Source organism: Punica granatum, chromosome 4 (genome assembly GCF_007655135.1).
Source record: "Punica granatum isolate Tunisia-2019 chromosome 4, ASM765513v2, whole genome shotgun sequence".
NCBI classification, from domain to species: Eukaryota; Viridiplantae; Streptophyta; class Magnoliopsida; order Myrtales; family Lythraceae; genus Punica; species Punica granatum.
The window spans coordinates 31,632,344-31,653,396 of NC_045130.1; the positions used below are offsets into that span (position 1 = coordinate 31,632,344).

Genomic DNA, 21,053 nt, shown 5'->3' on the forward strand with positions numbered 1-21,053 from the left:
ATCAGTTCACAAACCCATGAGATGTACAGATTTATATTTTGTATCGTAAATTCTTCAACAAGGAAAGAGGAGACGAAGAGGAGGAGATGGGAGGATAGAGAGAAGGAAAATGGAAAGCAATTACATGGCCCAAGCCTAAGCCCAATTACATGGGCCCAAGTCATAAGCTCGAAAGGTCCAAGACCCTTGATTAGGATCCATAAATAGTTCTCCTTGGAAAAAAAGAGTCCGGAAAAAATACGGAGACCACACCGCTGGGCGGAATTTCGTTTTTGCAGTTTGCACCCTGAAATTTGAATATTTTCATTTTTCCTCGTTTCCATCTTTCCATGCTGAAGTATGTACAATGCCATTTGGCACCCTGGGGATTGATATTTCTACTACTTTTGCTATATCAAGTTCACATATATTAACTAAACCGTCAAAAGTTTCTATTCACTTCCACTTAATATAGTAGCATCTCAATCATGAGTTTCGAGAACCTCAAGAAAAGTCATTTGATTGATTGCGCTGGTAGTACGTAATGTTAGAAATATATGATAAAAGAAAGAAGAGTTTCTTAGATTTTAGCTATCTATATGAAGCTTTCTACTAAATAAAGGTCTTGCTCTCTAAAAGCATGGCAACTCATAGTAAAACAAAAGTAAAACCATAATTCTAGGGTCGAACAAACGTGGATTGGCTCAAGTAGTTCGATCATGTTCCTCTTAAGTAAAATTTCAAGTTTGAGCCATATGAATAAAGAAAACCCACGTTGAGAGAATTATACCCCTTAAAAGATAATTTTGACTAAATTCTGGATTAGTCGAGTTCATTAGATTTCAATTATGAATTGTCCGATCATTAGAATTATATGAATTAACAAAAAAAGAACAACATGAGTACAAATGTTCGAAACAGAATTGAAGGTATTGATGGAGGATATAATTGGCCATTGGGTTGCGCACACAAAAAAATTAATTAATTCTAGGGGCCGAGTTGGAAGTGTGTGAAATGGAGGGAGCAAGTAGAACAGTCCAAACTCCAAATTCAGGGTGCAAACTTGTGCTGAAAAAACCTTTAGGGATCACATTGTTTAATAAGAAAGTTCAGGGATCCAACATATATACGACATAATTTGCAGAGAGATTTTGAGCAGGGAAAACGGCAAGGTGTTCTTCTTTCCCGTGAGTCGGCCAGGCAGAGGCAAAGCAGGGGAGAACGCTACCGAGCAAAGCGTTCGACCTTGGAGAACAGAAGCCCATCTTGACAGGTAAAGATCTTCTCTTATCTTCTCTCCGATCTTTCTAATCCTCAGTACCGGTCAGTTCGGCTGTCAGCTCTACTAGTTTTTCATGTGTTCTCCCAAGTCGGGACTCGGGACACACTGCATTGTGATTGTACTGTTATGTGTGTGTGTTTGTGCGTGTGTTTGTGCGTGTGCTGGCTTTAAAATGTGTTTCGATATCAAGATTGTGGTTTTTAGGGGCATTGTGTAACGATTATACATCCCACTATTGAAGTTGGCTTAGGGTTCCCCTGATCAGACTGAAAAATTGATGCTTGCACTGCATAATAGATTATTGTATCCTGTGAAAGAGAAATAAGAGTCAGTTAAATTGGGTTCGAGGGGGTTTGGACGTTCAAACGTTTTGCCCTTTCTGGGTACTAGTTGAGATAACACTATGGGGTCATCTTAATGAAAAACTCGGGTTTTTGGAAATGATTCTCAAAATCTGCTCGCCGGTTTTCCCAGGAACAGCATACTGATTGGCAGAGAATCTGATGGTAGATTTAAGTTGATGAAATCGGTAGGTAGTGAGGTAATGTCATATTTGTTGTGACTAAATATGAATATTGTTTTATGGACTGTTTTCTTCGCCAAAGTTTTATGCACTTTCTTCATCGAACAGAAAACAGCTCCAGGAAAAGCAAATTAGGTAGAGATTATCTTGAGAGGCTTTGTATTAGTATTTCTTAAATTAGCAATATTTACCAGCTTCTGCGAATTGTTTTCAGAAACTATCTTCTGGAAAAGAATGTAGAAGTTTCCTAGTTCCAAAAGTTTGATAATTGTTTATGAAGAATAGTTCAATTTCAATGTGCAAAGTGGTTCGCCTCAATTTTCACATCAAGGCCTAAAACAGTCCCATGTAACATTTTCATTGTTAATTCTCTTTTCCTACCTTCTAATCCAACAAGAATGCTTTGGGGAAGATTGGGCTTTCAGCGGGCCAGTGATAACTAATCATGACGGGATCCAAACTCAAAAAGTTTCTTAACTGCCTCTTTTGTAATTTAATTGGACAGTCCCAAGTGTTAGGGAATGGCTGCCATCTTTCTATCTGAACTGGAAAGGTAGCAAAACTTTTTTGATTTATTTGTATTGTATATGTTTGGTTCTTCATCTTGATGGAACAGTTCACCTGGGACATTTCGTCCACTGAAACCTTGTCAGTGTCTCTTTGTCCTGGTACTCGCTGCTGAGGTTGCATTCAAAAGATTGATGTCTTTTTAGCAACCTGTCGTATTAGTTGATCCTAGCATTTAGTGATGGTTGATATGCTTGACTTTTGTATACACAATGAGCTAAAGCATTTGAGCTTGTTGGAAGGAGCTTCTGTCCGCTCTTCTTAACCAATCACACCTTTCGCTGCTAATAATTCTCATGCATATATGTCTGACATTATGCCCTGTTTGGTATGAGGGATTCCAGTCAAACTGAATTGCCATGTGAAATTGGGACAATTTTATGACGATGAGTGGTTCCATTCTGTGCCTCTTTCTTTTCTATATGCTAATATGACCTTTCCTACAAAGCACATCTGACTTCTTTGGTCTTCTGGTGAACTTTAGGAGGCTCATACATGAAATATCAAATGGAGGCTGTCAATAATTCTTCCGAAGTGGAGTCTACCCCGAAGCCTCAAGTCATTTACCGTTGCAAAAAGTGTCGCAGGATTGTTGCTGCAGAAGAGAATGTGGTTTCCCATGAGCGTGGGAAGGGAGAAGAGTGCTTCAGGTGGAGAAAGAGAACTGGTGATCCCAAGGACTGGGAAAAGGATGCAGCTGAGTGCTCCTCCATATTTGTTGAGCCCATGAAGTGGATGGAAGCAGGTAAGGGCTGACAGATGACATTCTTTCTCAGTTTTGATTTTCTTCAAAGTTTTCATCGAGAAGTATGTTTCATTCTGAAAAACTACAACAAATTTTTTATTTCCCAGAAAAAATTATATGGAAAGTGAGGAAAATTGACTCTTACATAGCACTTACAAGATTCATGCTCTAATTAACTTTCTTGAGAAATGCAATCTAATAGTTTTATATAGTAACATTTTCTACTCTTCCGTTCAGATCCCATATACAATTTATTATGTTAAATATTTGTATTGTTTAAACATTTCATCTTTCTATTGTAACCAGTCATATACAGCGAAGTCATAGACACGGAAAAAAGCTCTTGGCCGGTTTGAGATACGTATTTAGCTTTCTTCCATGCGCTGGAAAGAAATGGCTACCACACAAGTTTTCCACTCTTCCATAGATAAGGAAACAGAAAGTCAAAAACTGCTCATGTTCATATCAATTGGTAGCTGTGTTGAGGTTGTCTTATACGATAATCTAAGCTTTCGACTTCCTGTTTTACAGTGCAAGAAGGCTATGTTGAAGAGAAGCTCCAGTGCATAGGCTGCAAGGTTCGTCTGGGCTCGTTCAACTGGGCAGGGATGCAATGCAACTGCGGGGCTTGGGTCAATCCTGCATTTCAACTCCACAAGAGTCGAATAGATGAATGCCGCATGTGAACCGGGAAAACCAAACCTTTCTTGGAGAGCACTATCTGGTAAGAATTAATTAGCTTCCTTGACCGAGACATCAACTGCGGTAGCTACTGGTGTGTATATAGTTCGTTGTGTTCTAGCACAAAAGTAGAAGGCACGACTTGAGATCTTCTGAGCTGCGCAAATGCCCATTTGAACCTTGGGTAAGATAATGAAAGCTACTAAAAATGAATCTTGGCCATGGGCCTATATATGTATTTCGCATGTTTTCCGAAATGTTGGGTAGCTTCTCTATCATGATCCATTCTCACCGACCGATCTCTTCGTGTTGGAGTAAGTTGTACTTACCGGGCTCCCGTATAGTGATAGATAACTTGATCGTGATTTTGGTTAATATAAGAGTCTGGTATACTTTTTAGTCTACGAAGGAAATAAACATAATTAAAATGATCTATTAACTGTTAATCCTACTGATTATTATGAAATTTCTGATGAAACAACCCGAGCTTGCCCAGAATTTACATGGGACCAAGTCCTGACTTTCTATACGCGTATGACTTGGGTCGCTTTTTAAAGAAAAAAACATGAGTTTACATTAATCAATTGGTCACCATTCTACGATTGACAAAGACAGCGATTCCTTAATTATTATTTCGTCGTTAGCTAGGAGACCAATTGTCATACTATATTACATAATAATTAATATTAAATTCCATGTTCATCTTTTCAGGTGGGAAAAGGAGACCTTCCCTACCATCTTTTTGTTACATGCATAGTGCGAAAACGTGATAGTTATTGCATGTTATGAAGGTTCAATTTTAAACTCACTTTAATATGGAACAATAATAAATGCGTTTAACTTTAAAGAGCATGGCTGCAATTATAAGTTGTGCAACGTTGAACGTAATACTCCACCTATATCGCCTGATATATGCTGATAAATGGAAATCATTATAGGTTTTTCCTCTCATATTTTGAGCCAGATACATATAATAACTTAACTAATCACTTATGATCAGTATAAATTGATTAGGTGAAATCAAATTTCCCTTAGAAAGCTGGAAATAATATTGGGTCACATTTTGATCTCTCAAGAGGAGCATTACAGCAATTCTATATGTTTAATTTAACACTCGTCTTATAAATTCGATAGGTCATTGTATAATAATAGATAAGTACTCGAGTCCACTTCGTCGTTCGGTTTCGGTAAACTGACCGCTGAATTAGTAATTGTATGCCCTGTCACTAATCAATCATCACGTGCTAAACATGATAAGGCTAAACCTTTAAGACATAGGCAAACGTGGAACCATGACATGTATGGAAATGTAAAAAAAAATTTCTCCATATCCATTATTTATTGTTTTTTTATCCAGTTACAATGGAATTCTTTAGTACAAAAAGAAATCCTAATACAATAAAAGTGTCCAAATAGTTTTATTATACAAATCAAATATGAAATCTCTTAATTATTAACGAGAGCGTATGTGACTGCGTTATATTCTCTTTTTAGCTCATCATTTTTTAATGAATTTGAAAGTATAATCCGATCCATAAAATATAGAGGGAGAGGGTGACCCCAAACATTTCTTATTATATATGATTCCTATTTCCCTTCTATGAGCTTTCACAATTCGCTTAGAATATTCAAAACCGCTGAAAAAGTTTTATCGGCCAGAAACAAGTTGAGAGCATTAAAGAAAGAAATTATAAAGGAGAGACCGTGTGGGGGACTAACTAACTAATTATTTTCAAATAAAGAGTTTGAGATTATTATTTCTTTTGTATATTCTATCCTATCATCCATCTCTCCTCTCATTGAAGTGTATAAATAGATGGATTCCATTCTCTCATTTGAACAACGATATCGATCTTAGTTAGCAAAAGAGAGAGTTATGAAGATCTAAGCAAGTTTTTGAAGAGCTTTTAGAGAGGCCTTGATCGGATAGTTTCCTCTTATCTCCAATATGTCGACCGTAAGAGCCTCCCGATCTCTCTCGTTCTGCATCATATATCTTTCATTATGATACTCGTCGTCATTCCAAACCTCTTGAATTATAATGTCTCTAGGAGAATGAAAATTTTCACGTTAAGTAACCTGCTGTTTTCATGCATGTTTTATGAAGCTCTGAGTCGACTTCATTCCCAAATATTCGTAAATATGTTCAGTGTGTCATGACGTCACAAGCAAGGGAGCACCCGGCATGGCCAAGGTTTTAGTCCGATGTTTTCTATCCTATGTGATCCTCCATTGCATCAAACACATATTTATATCAATCAAACAGGAATTATTGACATGTAACATACATATATGTGTATCAGTATGTTTATACCAACATAATTGAGTGGACTGGGACGATATAGAGGATATATATACATATATATATATATATATATATAAGTGCGTCTGTTTGTGTTTATTATATGTGTATATTTATGTCTATGCTGATAGTAATACAAATGCTTATATAACTGTGTGGACTAAATCAAGTTTTATGTTCTTGTAGATTGTAGAGATGCTAGTTCACATGGATTGTGCAGGATGCGAGAACAAGATAAGGAAGTCTCTTCAAAAGCTTGATGGTAATAATTCAATTCCTCTCCAATTGATTTTCGCAATTCTTCGTTTTTTTTTCCCAATGCATATGCTTGTTTTATTTGAAACTATGTTTGATTACAAACTTGATCAATTGATGGATTGAAATATGTTCGTTATATGTGACAGGAGTTGATGATGTCGAAATAGACATGGGAATGCAGAAGGTGACAGTAGTAGGATGTGTAGAGCAAAAGAAGGTCCTCAAGGCGGCACGCAAGACTGGAAGGAGAGCCGAGTTGTGGCCATTCCCGTACAACCCGGAATACCACAACTTTGCGCAGCAGTACTATTATGATACCAACAGTAACTGTCACCCCTGATACGAAAATGACCTAAGCCGAGAGTACGCTGACAACAATGATCACCAAGGTTATTGTTATGATCGTACATCGAACGAAGAATTAGAAACCTCTTCATCTGCTTTCTCATACAACTACTATAAGCACGGCTATGAAGGTAGTGAGTATGGGTACTATCAACGACCGCCGTATTCCAGCATTGTCGATCAGCAAGCTAGCTCCTTGTTCAGTGATGACAATATCAATGCTTGCACTATAACGTAGCGAGGGAGAGTGCGTGCGGGCACGGCGCGGGTACATTTATGTATGGAAAAGAGGGTTTGATTGCCAAAATCACCTCTCAACTATGGGCCAAGATGCAACGTCCTTTGCAATGTAACACCCTACATTTTAGGCCGGGTTGTGATTTACTCCCAAAAAAATGCTATGTTTTGGCTATTGGCCTCCTGACTCTGATTTTCGCAGATCACCACATCAACGAAATCCGACAATATTATATTTTAGGCAATAAAATTATCTTCTTCATTCCTTTTCATTCTATCTTCGGTTATAAAGTAGGTTCATGCACCTAGTACATCGGCACTCATCATTTTAGATTTTATGTTGATAAGGAATAACGAAGAGGCAAGATAGCAACTACATTGGTGCTCTCTGCACAAGGAACGATTGTTCCTAACCTGGAGTGAGTCGAGCTCAATAGGGCAGATACAGCAGAGGTACACTAAGGTTTAAATTCACTCGCAAATCCATTTCCTGGGACTCGAGATTGCAGGAAAAAACTACGAAGTTAGCATAGTAAGTATAGTTCGCAAGCGTGTAAGAATGGGATGTTATACTATCCAGTTCAGTTCTTGACTTAAGCATCGAAGGATCGAATGTCTCCCCACTCCCAATTTGACTTCTCTGCTATGCTTGAATTGTTACGGGAGGGATACAACACTTGTCATTCGATATATCTAGGGACTTATCGAGTTGTTGAATCCCCTTCAAGCGAAAGAAGCACCTTATGAGACTAGTTCTTATATGTGGAGTATGTACGCTTTCGATTGTATTTTTATATAGATCGTTATAAAAACATTTCTAGAGTCACAAACTCTGGAAAATCATGATTGTTACGAACTCTTACTATGCAAAATTGTATCCAACGATTCTCAAGTCACGGCTCTCGACCAACCCTCTTGTACGGGAAGCAGAGGCTGCGTATTTGCTGCTGCTTGTGCGTGGGACTCGAGTCTCAGCTCTCTGCTTCTCTTTGGTGATTTGCCACTGAGGATGCGATTGAAGGTCTCATTTCCTTTGCAACTCGTAACAGTCACAGAGTATTTATGAATTTCTTGATATTTGCCTTTTCTTATTTTAATTTTTTATATGCATCCTATATTTCTAGGAAGAATACCTTCGCGACTGGCAAATCTCAATTGTCCCTTTCTTTTCTCACCAGGGATGTTTGGGATGCGCCCAACTATTTAACCCTTCTAAGATGCGTATGCACACGTGCATATAACCATCGTACTAGAACCCATCGGTTGCAACCAGTTAACCGAATAATAACGCAGCGATTAATCTTCCTCCCCTACTGGTGTAATCGAGATAGGAACTAATCAAATCAACCAACAAACAGTAAAGTAAAAGAACACCAAGAATTTTACGTGGAAAACCCCGATGTAGGGAAAAACCACGGGACCAACTCCGAATCAACGATCCACTATGAATGAAGGTTATACAATGTCTTTCATCAAGGGTAAACCCTTGGATCACCAAACTCAAGAGAAACACTCTCTTGGATCACCCAAACAATAAATTCGTCACCCACACTGGGTGGTTCACAAAGACAGCTGAAATAGCACCTACAGAGCTCGGATAGAAATTCTGACCGTTCAGAACTTAGCCCCACGTGTTGTGAAGGTGCTGTCAAAATTTCGTCCCAATCGGAGTTCGTTTGACGTCCCGATCGAGGTTTGATCTCCAGCTGCGCGCTGCCCCTGTTGATCCGAATTCGGCTCTGCTCTTCCTCTGTTCTTTGTGCTGTTCTGCTGCTTTCAGCTGCTCCTGATCTGCTACAGATCTGCTGCTTATATACTGCCCCTCTTCCTCAGCTAGTTTGCTGAAATATTAACCCTAACAAAACTGGGTTCTTGGGTTTATTAAAGCCCGATAAAAGCCCAATACAATTGAGCCCAACTTCCTCCAAATTGGAGGGAAGCCCAACAAACTCCCCCTCCCGACTATTTGGAGGCTTCGAGCATACCGGCTATGCTTCGGCAAACATGAAGTTTCTCCCTAGGGAGAGGTTTTGTCATCATATCAGCTCCATTCTCATCAGTGTGCACTTTGTCTAGCTTCACCAGCTTAGACTCCAACACATCTCTAATCCAATGAAACTTGATATCGATATGTTTCGACCTCGAATGGAAAGTGGGATTTTTGCAAAGATGAATGGCGCTTTGACTATCACAGTGTAGAACATACCTTTCTTGCTTCAAGCTCAACTCCTGCAAAAACTTTTACAACCACAACATCTCCTTGCAACCTTCGGTCACCGCAATGTATTCGGCTTCTGTTGTAGACAAAGCGATGCACTTTTGAAGCCTTGATTGCCATGAGATAGCTCCCCATGCAAAAGTCATCAAGTATCCCGAAGTGGATTTCCGGGAATCGATATCTCCTGCCATATCTGCATCAGTGTAGCCCACTAACTCCGGCTTACCAGTGCCAAAGTACAAACACACCTTGGATGTTCCTCTGAGATACCTCAGGATCCACTTAACCGCATTCCAATGTTCTTTCCCCGGATTGGAGAGAAAACGACTAACCACACCAACAGAATGAGCGATATCTGGCCTTGTACAGACCATGGCATACATTAAACTTCCTACAGCTGATGAGTAAGGAACTTTCTTCATCTCTTCTTTCTCCTTCTCATTTGTAGGACATTACTTCGAGCTAAGTTTGAAATGAGAAGCAAGTGGTGATGAAACTGGTTTAGCATTACCCATGTTGAACCGATCCAAAATCTTCTCGATGTACTTCTCTTGAGAAAGCCAAAGTTTTCCACTTGATCTGTCACGAGAAAATGCATCCCAAGGATCTGCTTTGCCGGTCCCAAATCCTTCATGGCAAAGGACTTGTTGAGCTCCTTCTTCAACTCTGCAATCTTGCTCATATCATGACCAACAAGTAGCATATCATCCACATATAACAGTAAAATGATAAAATCACCATCCGAGAATTGTTTCACGAACACACAATGATCTGAAGTTGTCCGTGTGTAGCCATGGCTCAACATGAAAGAGTCAAACTTTTTATACCATTGCCGTGGTGCTTGCTTAAGCCCATACAAGCTCTTCCTCAGCCTGCACACCAAATGCTCCTTACCTTTAACTCGGAATCTTTCAGGCTGCTCCATATATATTTCTTCCTCCAAGTCACCATGCAGGAAAGCTGTTTTTACATCGAGCTGCTCGATCTCCAAATTCAAACTAGCTGCCAGTGCGAGAACAACTCGGATCGATGACATCTTGACAACGGGCGAGAACATCTCCTCGAAGTCAACTCCTTTCTTCTGGTTGAAACCTTTCACTACCAGTCGAGCTTTGTATCAAGGTCGCGAGTTCTCTGTCTTCAACCTGTAGACCCATTTGTTCTTCAATGCTCTCTTACCTTGCGGTAGCTTCACTAGGTCATACGTGTGATTTTCAGACAAGGAGTTCATCTCCTCATTCATCACCTTCAACCAGTGCTCCTTGTACTCATGTGCCACAGCTTCATCATAGCACTCAGGTTCTCCCCCGTCAGTCAGTAGCACATATTCATGAGGCGGATATCTTGTAGAAGGTCGTCTTACTCTGTCAGATTGTCTAGGTAGATTATCTGCAGGCTCTAACTGTAACTGCGAGCCTGTATCATCCGTAGTCACATCATTATCTACCTGAGGAATCTCACCCCCAGTCGTGGTTTCTTCATACTCACCAGGTACCTCTTCCATTGGATGCTCTACATCAACGGATACAGGAATAGAGATCTCGTGAGGATTGCCTACACTGGCCTTCTCTAACTTTTGCAAATCCTTGATTGTCTGGTCCTCAAAGAAGACAACATCCCTGCTCCTGATGATCTTCTTGCTATCAGGGTCCCAAAACGTGTACCCGAACTCTTCATGTGCATAACCCAAGAAGATGCACTGTTTTGCCTTGGCATCAAGTTTTGATTTTTCATCTCGAGGAATGTGAACAGATGCCCTGCACCCGAAGACTCTGAGATGCTTGTATGATACTTTCTTGCCGGTCCACACCTGCTAGGGTACATCTCCATCAAGTGCAACTGACAGTGTAAGATTAATAAGATCAACCGCTGACCTCATTGTCTCGCCCCAGAAAGACTTAGACAGTTTCGCATGAGAAAGCATACAACGAACTCTCTCAACAATTGTGCGGTTCATCCTCTCTGCAAGCCCGTTCTGCTGTGGTGTCTTCGGTACCGTCTTCTCAAGTTTGATACCGTGAGTCCTGCAATAGTTCTCGAAAGGACCTCTATACTCACCACCATTATCAGCTCTGACACATTTCAGCTTCATGCCCGTTTCTCTTTCCACTGCTACATGGAAGTTCTTGAAAATCTCAGTCACCTGATCTTTAGTTCTCATAGGGTAAGCCCAAACCTTCCTGGTGTGATCATCTATAAAGGTCACAAAATAGAGAGCACCACCAAGAGATCTATCCGACATGAAACAAACATCAGTATGCACAAGATCAAGTATATGATCGCATCTAGAGGGACGACTTCTAACAAAAGAAACTCTCCTCTGCTTACCAGCTAAACAGTGATCACAAGTGCTCAAGTGCATACCTTTAACGGGCAAAGACTGCTTTCTAGCAAGAATTTGAATACATTTCTCGCTGATATGCCCAAGTCTCCTATGCCATAGCTCGATAGGATAATCCTCAGCAACATTAACCTGACCGGAATTGTGCCTGGCACGCAGCCTGTAGAGAGTGTCGGTCTTCTGACCCCGTATCACAATCAATGAACCCTTGGAGAGCTTCCATCTCCCATTGCTAAATTCGTTACTGTAGCCTTCATCATCAAGCTGACCCGTCGAGATTAGGTTAAGGCGAATTTCTGGAACATGCCTCACCTTCTTCAGAAGCAACTTGCAGCCAAGCTCGATCTCTAGACAGACATCACCAGTACCGACAATCTTGCATGACTGTCCATTCCCCATTCTCACATAACCATAGTCCCCGGTAGTGTAAGATGAGAAGAAATCTCGATGAGGAGTGACATGAAACGAGGCACCTGTATCTGCAACCCAGGTAGAGTCCTGACATGTGAAATTCACATAGGCTTCATCACAAATGATGTAGGTCTCTCCATCAGATGCCACTGCTGTAGTGCCTTCTTCCTTCTTGCTATCACCGTTGCCATTTTGATTTTTCTTCAGAGCTCTACACTCCCTTTTGTAATGTCCCTCTTTTCAACAGTAATAGCAAGTGACCACTTTCCTCGTCTTCGACTTTGATCTATCCCTCAATTTGCCACGTGAGTTACTATGCTTGGAAGAGAAATTTCTGATTTGACTTCTCCCCCGTTGTTCAGTAACCAAAGCTTCAGACTGAATGGAATTCCCCGAGCCTTTCCTTCTAGTCTCCTCATTAAATAAACTGTTTGTCACCGTGGCCAACGATAGCTTCCCGTTTGGCGCAGAATTGCTTAATGCAACCACAAGTGTGTCCCAATTATCCGGTAGAGTCCCTAAGAGTAGACAAGCCTGCAACTCATCGGGTAATATTATCTCCAGGTTCGTCAACTGGTTAATAATATCCTGGAAATTACTCATGTGCATAGCCATATCACCTCCATTCTGGTAACGAAGATGAACCAGCTTCTTCACGAGGAATGCCTTATTTTGTTGTGTCTTCCTCGCATAGAGATTTGTCAATTTATCCCACAAAGCTTTCGCATTTGTCTCATGAGCAACATGATGATAAATACTATTGTCTATCCACTGCCGAATCAAACCAATAGTCTTCCGATTTGTGCGTTCCCAAGCCTTGTCATCCTTATCTTGGGTTTCGCGGAATCCCCTTCAATGGGATCGTACAAATCCCTGCAAAATAGAAGATCCTCCATCCGAGACTTCCATATAGAGTAGTTGGTTGCATTCAACTTGAACATAAATCCTGTAGACTCCTCCATCTCGAAAACACCGGAAAAACTCAAACTTCTCTAACCCGAAGCTCTGATACCACTTGTTGGGGAGGGATGTACTCAACCAAACAATAACGCAGCGATTAATCTTCCTCCCCTACTGGTGTAATCGAGATAGGAACTAATCAAATCAACCAACAAGCAGTAAAGTAAAAGAACACCAAGAATTTTACGTGGAAAACCCCGATGTGGGGAAAAACCACGGGACCAACTCCGAATCAACGATCCACTATGAATGAAGGTTATACAATGTCTTTCATCAAGGGTAAACCCTTGGATCACCAAACTCAAGAGAAACACTCTCTTGGATCACCCAAACAATAAATTCGTCACCCACACTGGGTGGTTCACAAAGACAGCTGAAACAGCACCTACAGAGCTCGGATAGAAATTCTGACCTTTCAGAACTTAGCCCCACGTGTTGTGAAGCTGCTGTCAAAATTTCGTCCCAATCGGAGTTCGTTTGACATCCCGATTGAGGTTTGATCTCTAGCTGCGCGCTGCCCCTGTTGATCCGAATTCGGCTCTGCTCTTCCTCTGTTCTTTGTGCTGTTCTGCTGCTTGCAGCTGCTCCTGATCTGCTGCAGATCTGCTGCTTATATACTGCCCCTCTTCCTCAGCTAGTTTGCTGAAATATTAACCCTAACAAAACTGGGTTCTTAGGCCTATTAAAGCCCGATAAAAGCCCAATACAATTGAGCCCAACTTCCTCCAAATTGGAGGGAAGCCCAACAAAGACTCCAGTGATCTTGCCACAGTGTTGGCCTGTGGTGTGCTCCCGCCTCTCCCCTCTCCCTCTCCAGTCCTCGTTGGGGTTCTCTATTTTATGTTTTCCATTACTTTTTTTTTTATAAATATTTTGAAACCTGAATTTCAGCTTTCAGATTTTTCTTTCCCGTTTATAAAGGAAGACCAATAAACACTATACAGGGACATAACAAGTCAAATAAATAAATATACACAAGTAATTATACTAACGAGAATCGAATTTAGGACCTCTTGGCTCCTAATAATGGCGTGTGCTATTGAATTATACTCCTTTCTCAGTTTTTTTTTAAAACACATGTATGCACATGTAATGATCAATTTGAAAATTTCCTAATATATGTGGCATAAACCGAAAATAAAAAATCAGGATATCAGTCTCCTGATAGCTGGAGAAGTCTCTTTTACTTTGTTTCTCTGATAAACCATACCCCTCCACCTATCATTCCCGGGTTAAGTCTTTCACTTGAGATTATCCCGTTTGTCGGGAGAATAGAGAAAGAAGGTGTAGTACAGCGACACGTTATTCACTTAGTAATTTATAAATTTCATATTTGATTCTTATAGTGAAATTTATGTCGTAATATATTTAGTTCTATGGTCTCTGTTATAGCTGGAAAAAAGAAATATCAATTCATTATCGGACAAGATTCAATCATACAAATCTGACCGGTGAAGTACCATATTCCATTTAAGCTCCCCCATCATCTTCATCTCTTGAGTAGTCATCCCACAACATTGATGGGACAACCGTTTTCTTAACGGTTCCATTATATTTGGATCTTCGGAACACCATAATATATTTGGTATTTCCAGTTCAAGCTTTTAATACTTTAATTTAAATGTTTAATACTTTTAATAATCGTGATTAGTACAAATTTTTTTATGGTTAAAGAGTTTAGTATTTTGCATAATCCATCACAAATAGTAAAAAGTATTAAATATTTAAACTGAAATATTAATGACTTATTTGGTTTTAGGATTAAAATTTTACTCTACCTAACTCAATTCTTTCACAAATTCAACATCACAATTATTACTATTTTATTCTTTTCTTTCTTTTAATAATATTTTTTCTAACAATTTTTATAATCAATTTTTTGATAATAAATTATGTATCTACTTTACATTTATATATGCATACATATATATATTCTCACATATTTATATATTTTTTTAATAATTATAATATTTTTTTATTTTTTTTATTTCTTAAAATTGAGTTAAAATAAAGACACATTTAAATGAGGATATCAATCCTATCAATCTAACTCGATATTGTGTTAGAATTCTTCCCCTCTTTATTTGGATAGGGATTCCCATTGTTGCTGTCGGCTTTGGTTCAGTGTACCCAATTCAGCCATCTCTCATGATTATCGGAATCTCTGTCGGGTAGTCAGAGGTGCTCGAGATCTGTCCTCCATCATTGTTAACGAACAAAACAAAGCAAACAGACAAAAAAAAAACCCAAAAAAAATTGACCTCCCCCCCCTCTTCAAGATTTTACAGTTGCTCCGAGCTCCGACCCAGAGAGGGAGGGAGAGGGGGAGAGAGAGAGAGAGAGAGAGAGAGAGAGAGAGAGAGAGAGAGAGGGAGAGCAGAGCTTCAAGTAGATTCGGCAGTAAATGGTGGGCGGCGGTAACAATCAGAGAACAGGAGAGGAGGGAATAGAGGCATGGGCTCTGCCCGCAAGCTTCTGATTGCTCAGAAGATAAGAAATTTCATGGCACCACTTTGATTGTGTCCCAAAAATTAGGGCTTTTCTCTCTCTTCCCTGTCGATCGCTTTGCCTTGGGGTTCGGGCCATCTCTGTCCGGGTAGGATATAAATGGCAACCGCGTCTCTGGTGCACGCGCGGTGCGGGTACTCTCCCAGACTCTGCAACGGCTTCAGGAACAATGGCCCGATAGGCTCCAACACGGCGTCTTGCTCTTCGTCTTCGTCGTCCTCCTCCTCTCCGTCATCTTCCTCGTGCTCGACCTCCCTTGGTGATTCAATCTCTTTCCTCGTTCATCTCTTACCTATCAGTTGAAGTTTCTTCTTTGTTATAGTTTCTGTTAGTTGGTATATGAGAATCAATTTTCGCAATACGGCAAAGTTGCACTTCTTTAACGGGGCCAGGACTTGGAAACTCCTGTGAATCCACAACAATGGCGGTCACCAAGTGGAACGATAAGTTGATAAATCCTTGGTTATAGCATTTGAGGAATCGAAAACAAGAAATCAGCTTCTATGGTGTATTATGTTCTTCATTGGCTCGTGCATTGTGTACTTGCAAATTGAGTTCCTTCTCTACTTGTTGACGTCTTTGTACAGTCTGTATCTGATTGGCCGATCAGATAATATAAGGAAAGGATAACCATAGCAAGAAGTGATAATGTTGTTTTTAGCAGTCGGGCACATGGAGGATTGTGTGACAGCTGGCCAGATTGATAACTTGTGGAATGTCTCCTCATGTGCTTTGGACAGTTGCTTGTTGTCGATTGAATCGGTTGCTTTTCGGTTTTGTCTTTTATTAATTTTTATCTGTTTGTTTTAGTTTTACAAATTAGTTGCTCCATTCCTTTCTATTTCCATTGCGAAGAAAAAGATAAATGACTAGCAGATGATAGGGCCTGTGCTTATGCATGTAGAGAGTTGTAGCATATGTAAGCACGTTTTCAATTATGCTGCATTATTGACTATGGATAATATAGTGTGTCGGAGACAATAAATAGACACACCAAGTAATATGTGCAATGCATTTGGTGTGCTGATTTTGTCTGGACAATTGCTTTTATTTTTTTTTAACTTGGTTATGGAGTTTTGTAATGAATCTAAGTCTTTTTCTTTTTCTTTTTTTTTTCAATTTGAGCTGCAAAATAAGAAATAGTAACTCCCATGAGTAAGTTTTGCATTTCTAGTCTTAACTAAATGTCGTGATTGAGATAGCAAGCCACTTCATTGAGTATCCAACTCTATGATAATATTCTTGCATGATTCCTCTTTTGATTGTGTGCACTCTATGTTATGCTATATTGCTTTGATTGGCATACTTCTCATCCCAAATCCTCATATGACTGTCTTGGTAAAGATTATAAATTTGTATCCTGATGATGGTAGATTCACAACTTTCAGGCATAAATAGTAACTGGAAATCACAAGGCTTTAGGGCTCAAGCCATGAGTACTCCTACTCGAGGAAATGTAGCATCCCCAGGGGCGGCTTTTAATGCAAAAGATGGACCTGACCATCTTCTTGTCCTTGTTCATGGGATCCTAGCAAGGTATTCAATGTACTGTGACAGTTTTCATTCTACACCATGATGAGCTTGTCATTTCAAAAAACAAAAGAACAAAGGATTTTAGATGGTGTGCGAAATGCATCTTCATTATCAAGAGTGTCTTTCTCTTTCAGTTTCTCTTGTAACTTGCCATCATTTTAGGAGGTGGCTCAAGAAAGCTTTGCACTTGTGCTCTCACTGTTTAACATTGCACGGTCAATTTTGCCTTCCAAACATAGGTCGCTCTCAACATAGTTACACAAAATTTTGGCAACCTGCTGTATTGATAATTTTTGTTTTAGTTTTATGTTCAGATAATAACTTTCACTTATTCTCGAAGTGTTGCAGCCCAAGTGACTGGAATTATGTTGAAGCGGAACTCAAAAGACGATTAGGGAGAAATTTCCTTATACATGGTATGCTAATCCAACTATTTATGCAACCATTTCCTTTATGTGTTACTAATGATACTCTGGGAAATTCTGAAGAATTATTTTTTTTCTTCTTTGGATTGTGCATAAATTAAGGATCGCTGACAAGAGACTAAATATGACAAACATGGCAGATTGAAATCGCTTAGTTTATTTTTTGTATGCTGAAATAGACTGTACAAGGACTCTGGAACATCTTCACCTTGTATATTCTTTGTTTTTTATCTTTCTTGAGTTTACTAAACGTTTGAATTGTGTCATGGATTGATTCTTCCCCATTTCAGCGAGTTCATGCAACACATACACTAAAACGTTCAATGGGATCGATGGTGCTGGAAGAAGACTGGCAGATGAAGTGAGTAAAATTTGGTATCAGTGAATGTGTGATTTTTTAGCAGATTCTTTCCTTTATAAATTTGTGTTGGAGTGTGGGCTTATATTTTAAGAAATTGGCTAATTGTATCAGCAATGCAAATGTTTTGTGCCAAAGTAGGTCATCCAAGTAGTCCAGAAGACCGAGACCCTGAAAAAGATCTCCTTTCTCGCGCATTCCCTTGGTGGATTATTTGCAAGATATGCTGTTGCTGTTCTCTACTCGCCCAGTTCCTCAAGCAGTGACTCATCAGATAACTATGTGGAGCCTACGAATGCGAAGTCTGAAAAATCCTCTACAACACGTGGTATGATTGCTGGATTGGAGCCAATCAATTTCATCACCTTGGCCACCCCTCATCTTGGGGTGAGGGGAAGGTGGCAGGTTTGTTCTTAAGTTTGAATTTTCTTCGTATATTACAACAAACTGGGCAGTTGCATCATCACCTGTTATGATTATTTCTCATCTGTCTTTATCTGTGTAGTTGTATCCCCGTGGCTTATTTAGCAATTAAAGAAGGGACTGAGTTGTGGCTGCATGTCAAATTGTACTTCCTGGGCCCTTGTCTTATTCAATGTGGCCGTCACATGAGCTTCCCAAGGAGCCTTAAAGCCCATACTTGTGTTTCTATGAGCTTGTCGGTGTTTATTGTCCTGGCAAAAACATTGTAAATGAACAGCAAAGTGAAATGGTGCTTGCAATGGTGACCTGATAGAATCATCAACATGCATGTGACTATGATATTCATCTTTACTTGGTTGTACATTCGAATGCAACGTTGTGCCACTTGTAGTTTATGAGCTAGATTATTGTAAGTTGAAACATTTTGATAAAATTGGAAACTTTGGAATTATTTCAGCTTCCCTTTCTTCTGGGAGTTCCATTCCTGGAGAAACTCGCTGTCCCAGTAGCTCCATTCTTGGTGGGAAGTACGGGAGCGCAGTTGTTCCTTACTGATGGGAAACCCAATAGGCCGCCTCTTCTACTACGAATGGCATCAGACTGCGAAGACGGAAAGTTTATGTGAGTGAAGTATGTTTTCAGTCCATGTTTGATATGATCAGGTGGACTGGAAATAGGATAGAAATGCTGTATAGAATTTGATTTTCTTTGCTAAAACTATGCAGAGGTCAGACCTTTTCTTATAATTGAAAATGTCGTGAGAGTTCACAAAACATAGAGGACTCGTCCCTGTCTTGCTATTTCAGTGACAGGCTATTTTTGGACTTGCAGATCAGCACTTGGTGCATTTAAGTGCCGAATTCTTTACGCAAATGTCTCCTACGATCGTATCCTGATGTTGATCTCTTGGCTTGATTTCTGGTTCATTCCCTTTTATTGCTTTTCTTTCGTTGGTATGTTGATTGATTTCCTTAGCATTAGTCAGATATGGTAGGTTGGCGTACATCTTCCATAAGGAGAGAGACAGAACTTGTGAAGGTGAGCTGAAGATCTCTCTGAACTAGGGTGCAATTGGTTCTTAGCGATTTTAAGATTTCTCCTAAGTTCTATCCTATATTGTAAGATCATAGTCTGCATGAATTGCATTATAGACGTCCTGCGTCAAACATTTTTTCCGTCATCATATTTCTTTGTCTTCACGGTCAGCAATATGGCAAACTGAAAATCAAGGAGTCAATGAAGGCTGAACAATCGATTTGATGGACCTGGTAGAATTGGGAAATTGTCACGAAGCTAAATCATGTCATTTCAACTTTTTCTCTGACCATGCCCAATATGTCATAACTTTTAGGGTGTTAAATATTTCTGCAGCCTCCACGTCGATCTTTGGATGGGTACAAGCATGTAGTAGATGTCGAGTACTGTCCACCAGTACCGTCTGAGGGGGCCCACTTTCCTCCTGAAGCCGCCAAAGCGAAGGAGGCCGCACAAAATACCCCGAGCATCCAAAATACCTTGGAGTACCATGAAATTGTGGAAGGTAATACTCTGCTTCATCATGTGCAGAAGTCGATCTTTGGAAAATGGGGATGAGTGGTAATTTCAAGTCCTTGCTTGGGCTATGGTGGCCTATGAGAAACACAAAAGGCATAGTTTAATCCTAAATTGTGGTTTGGTTCGATCCATCATCTGAGTTGTGTCCAAACAACACCTAACAATGTTCATTTATTCTGTTACAATTGCAGAGGAAATGATACAGGGGTTGCAACAGTTGGGTTGGAGGAAAGTCGATGTCAGCTTCCATTCCGCGCTGTGGCCATTTTTGGCTCATAACAACATTCATGTAACCCGACATCTTATACAACTCAAATCCTTGTCTTGTTCGATCAACCGTCTGTCAGTTTTCAATGTGAAGCTGAGACTATCGTCCTTGATTTTGAGCAGGTGAAGAATGAGTGGCTTCACAGTGCTGGGGTTGGAGTGGTTGCTCATGTTGCAGACAGCTTGAAGCAGCAAGAATCCTCCCCATGTATTCCTGCTAGTTTATAGCATACGGACTGCTTCGTTACCCCATCTTCATGTACATTGTTGGGGGGAAAGGGAGATTATAATGTCAAAGATGGTAGTTAACTTTCATTTGAGAAAGGAAAAAAATTGGATCATAATTTCATACCGGGGAATGAAAGACGGTGGAATAGATTGGTACCGAATGGAATGGATTGGTGATGCCGTAAATAGAGGCATTCGGTCAAATAGTCTTAAGGGAATGGATTGGTGATACAGTAAACACAGAGGCATTCACTCGAGTAAATCATTCCCGTGCCATTTCTTAGCTGACTGTAAGGTTGATCTCTTTTGGTGATTCCTATGACAAAAAATTGATCTGATAGCCTCCTGAGGAAAACTGGAGAACTTTTCAGAACTATTCTTGGAAAACTGGATAACTTTTCATAACTATTCATGCTTTTGCATCGACTTAACCATAGCCACGGTTTCCGTGAGTGGGTTTTGAACTTCTGCACACCTATGTAGAGAGTGTAATTTGCCAATTGCATTGTAATTGATGCTCCAACATGATAAGTTTTTTTTCGCTGAATAAAAGGTTAAGTCGGGTTATTAGTCCGTTGTGACTGTTCCAACTAAGAGAACCTAATCGTTACAGAATGTTCCTTTTGTCATAACTCGCTGAGAGTTTAGCATAATCACTAGATCAAGTATTATGGGTCGGCCACCGCCATCCCATAATATACCCACATAGTGGTGAGCTCTACGTCCTCAGTGAGATTCGAACTCGTGATATTCAAGTGAAACCCTTGATGTTTAAGCACTAGACTACCGGTGGTCAGCGTGATGAGAAGTCGGTAGGGAGGGTAGTTAATAGCATTGAGTAGTGATCAATTGTCCCATTTTGGGCCGTTATATGGGCCCAATTTCGGAGCCCATCTTTTTTTATTTTG

The 21,053-nt window shown here is 40.0% G+C and overlaps 3 protein-coding genes across 4 annotated transcripts; all 3 read left to right on the top strand.

Annotated features, from left to right (window-relative positions):
• Positions 1-1,119: 1,119 nt before the first annotated feature.
• LOC116202380 (probable inactive dual specificity protein phosphatase-like At4g18593) lies at positions 1,120-4,034 on the top strand. The gene is made up of 3 exons (XM_031533920.1): positions 1,120-1,252; positions 2,836-3,096; positions 3,628-4,034. Exons 2-3 carry the CDS (start codon positions 2,847-2,849, stop codon positions 3,780-3,782), a joined length of 405 nt encoding a protein of 134 aa, XP_031389780.1. The 5' UTR covers positions 1,120-1,252; positions 2,836-2,846; the 3' UTR covers positions 3,783-4,034.
• A 1,599-nt stretch (positions 4,035-5,633) lies between these two features.
• LOC116205661 (heavy metal-associated isoprenylated plant protein 28-like) lies at positions 5,634-7,191 on the top strand. Its single transcript, XM_031538293.1, has 3 exons — positions 5,634-5,734; positions 6,266-6,341; positions 6,484-7,191. The coding sequence occupies exons 1-3, from the start codon at positions 5,726-5,728 to the stop codon at positions 6,675-6,677; spliced, it is 279 nt and encodes a 92-aa protein (XP_031394153.1). The 5' UTR covers positions 5,634-5,725; the 3' UTR covers positions 6,678-7,191.
• Positions 7,192-14,955: 7,764 nt separating this feature from the next.
• Positions 14,956-20,485, top strand: LOC116205160 (putative lipase C4A8.10). 2 transcript variants are annotated; one of them, XM_031537662.1, is made up of 11 exons: positions 14,956-15,616; positions 16,746-16,893; positions 17,239-17,306; positions 17,606-17,676; positions 17,815-18,078; positions 18,554-18,717; positions 18,928-18,983; positions 19,082-19,134; positions 19,468-19,636; positions 19,842-19,939; positions 20,041-20,485. In XM_031537662.1, the coding sequence occupies exons 1-11, from the start codon at positions 15,457-15,459 to the stop codon at positions 20,143-20,145; spliced, it is 1,356 nt and encodes a 451-aa protein (XP_031393522.1). In that variant the 5' UTR covers positions 14,956-15,456; the 3' UTR covers positions 20,146-20,485. The 2 variants fall into 2 exon arrangements, with proteins under 2 accessions (XP_031393522.1, XP_031393523.1); XM_031537663.1 differs by lacking the exon at positions 14,956-15,616 and adding an exon at positions 16,365-16,512.
• The last annotated feature ends 568 nt before the right edge of the window (positions 20,486-21,053 follow it).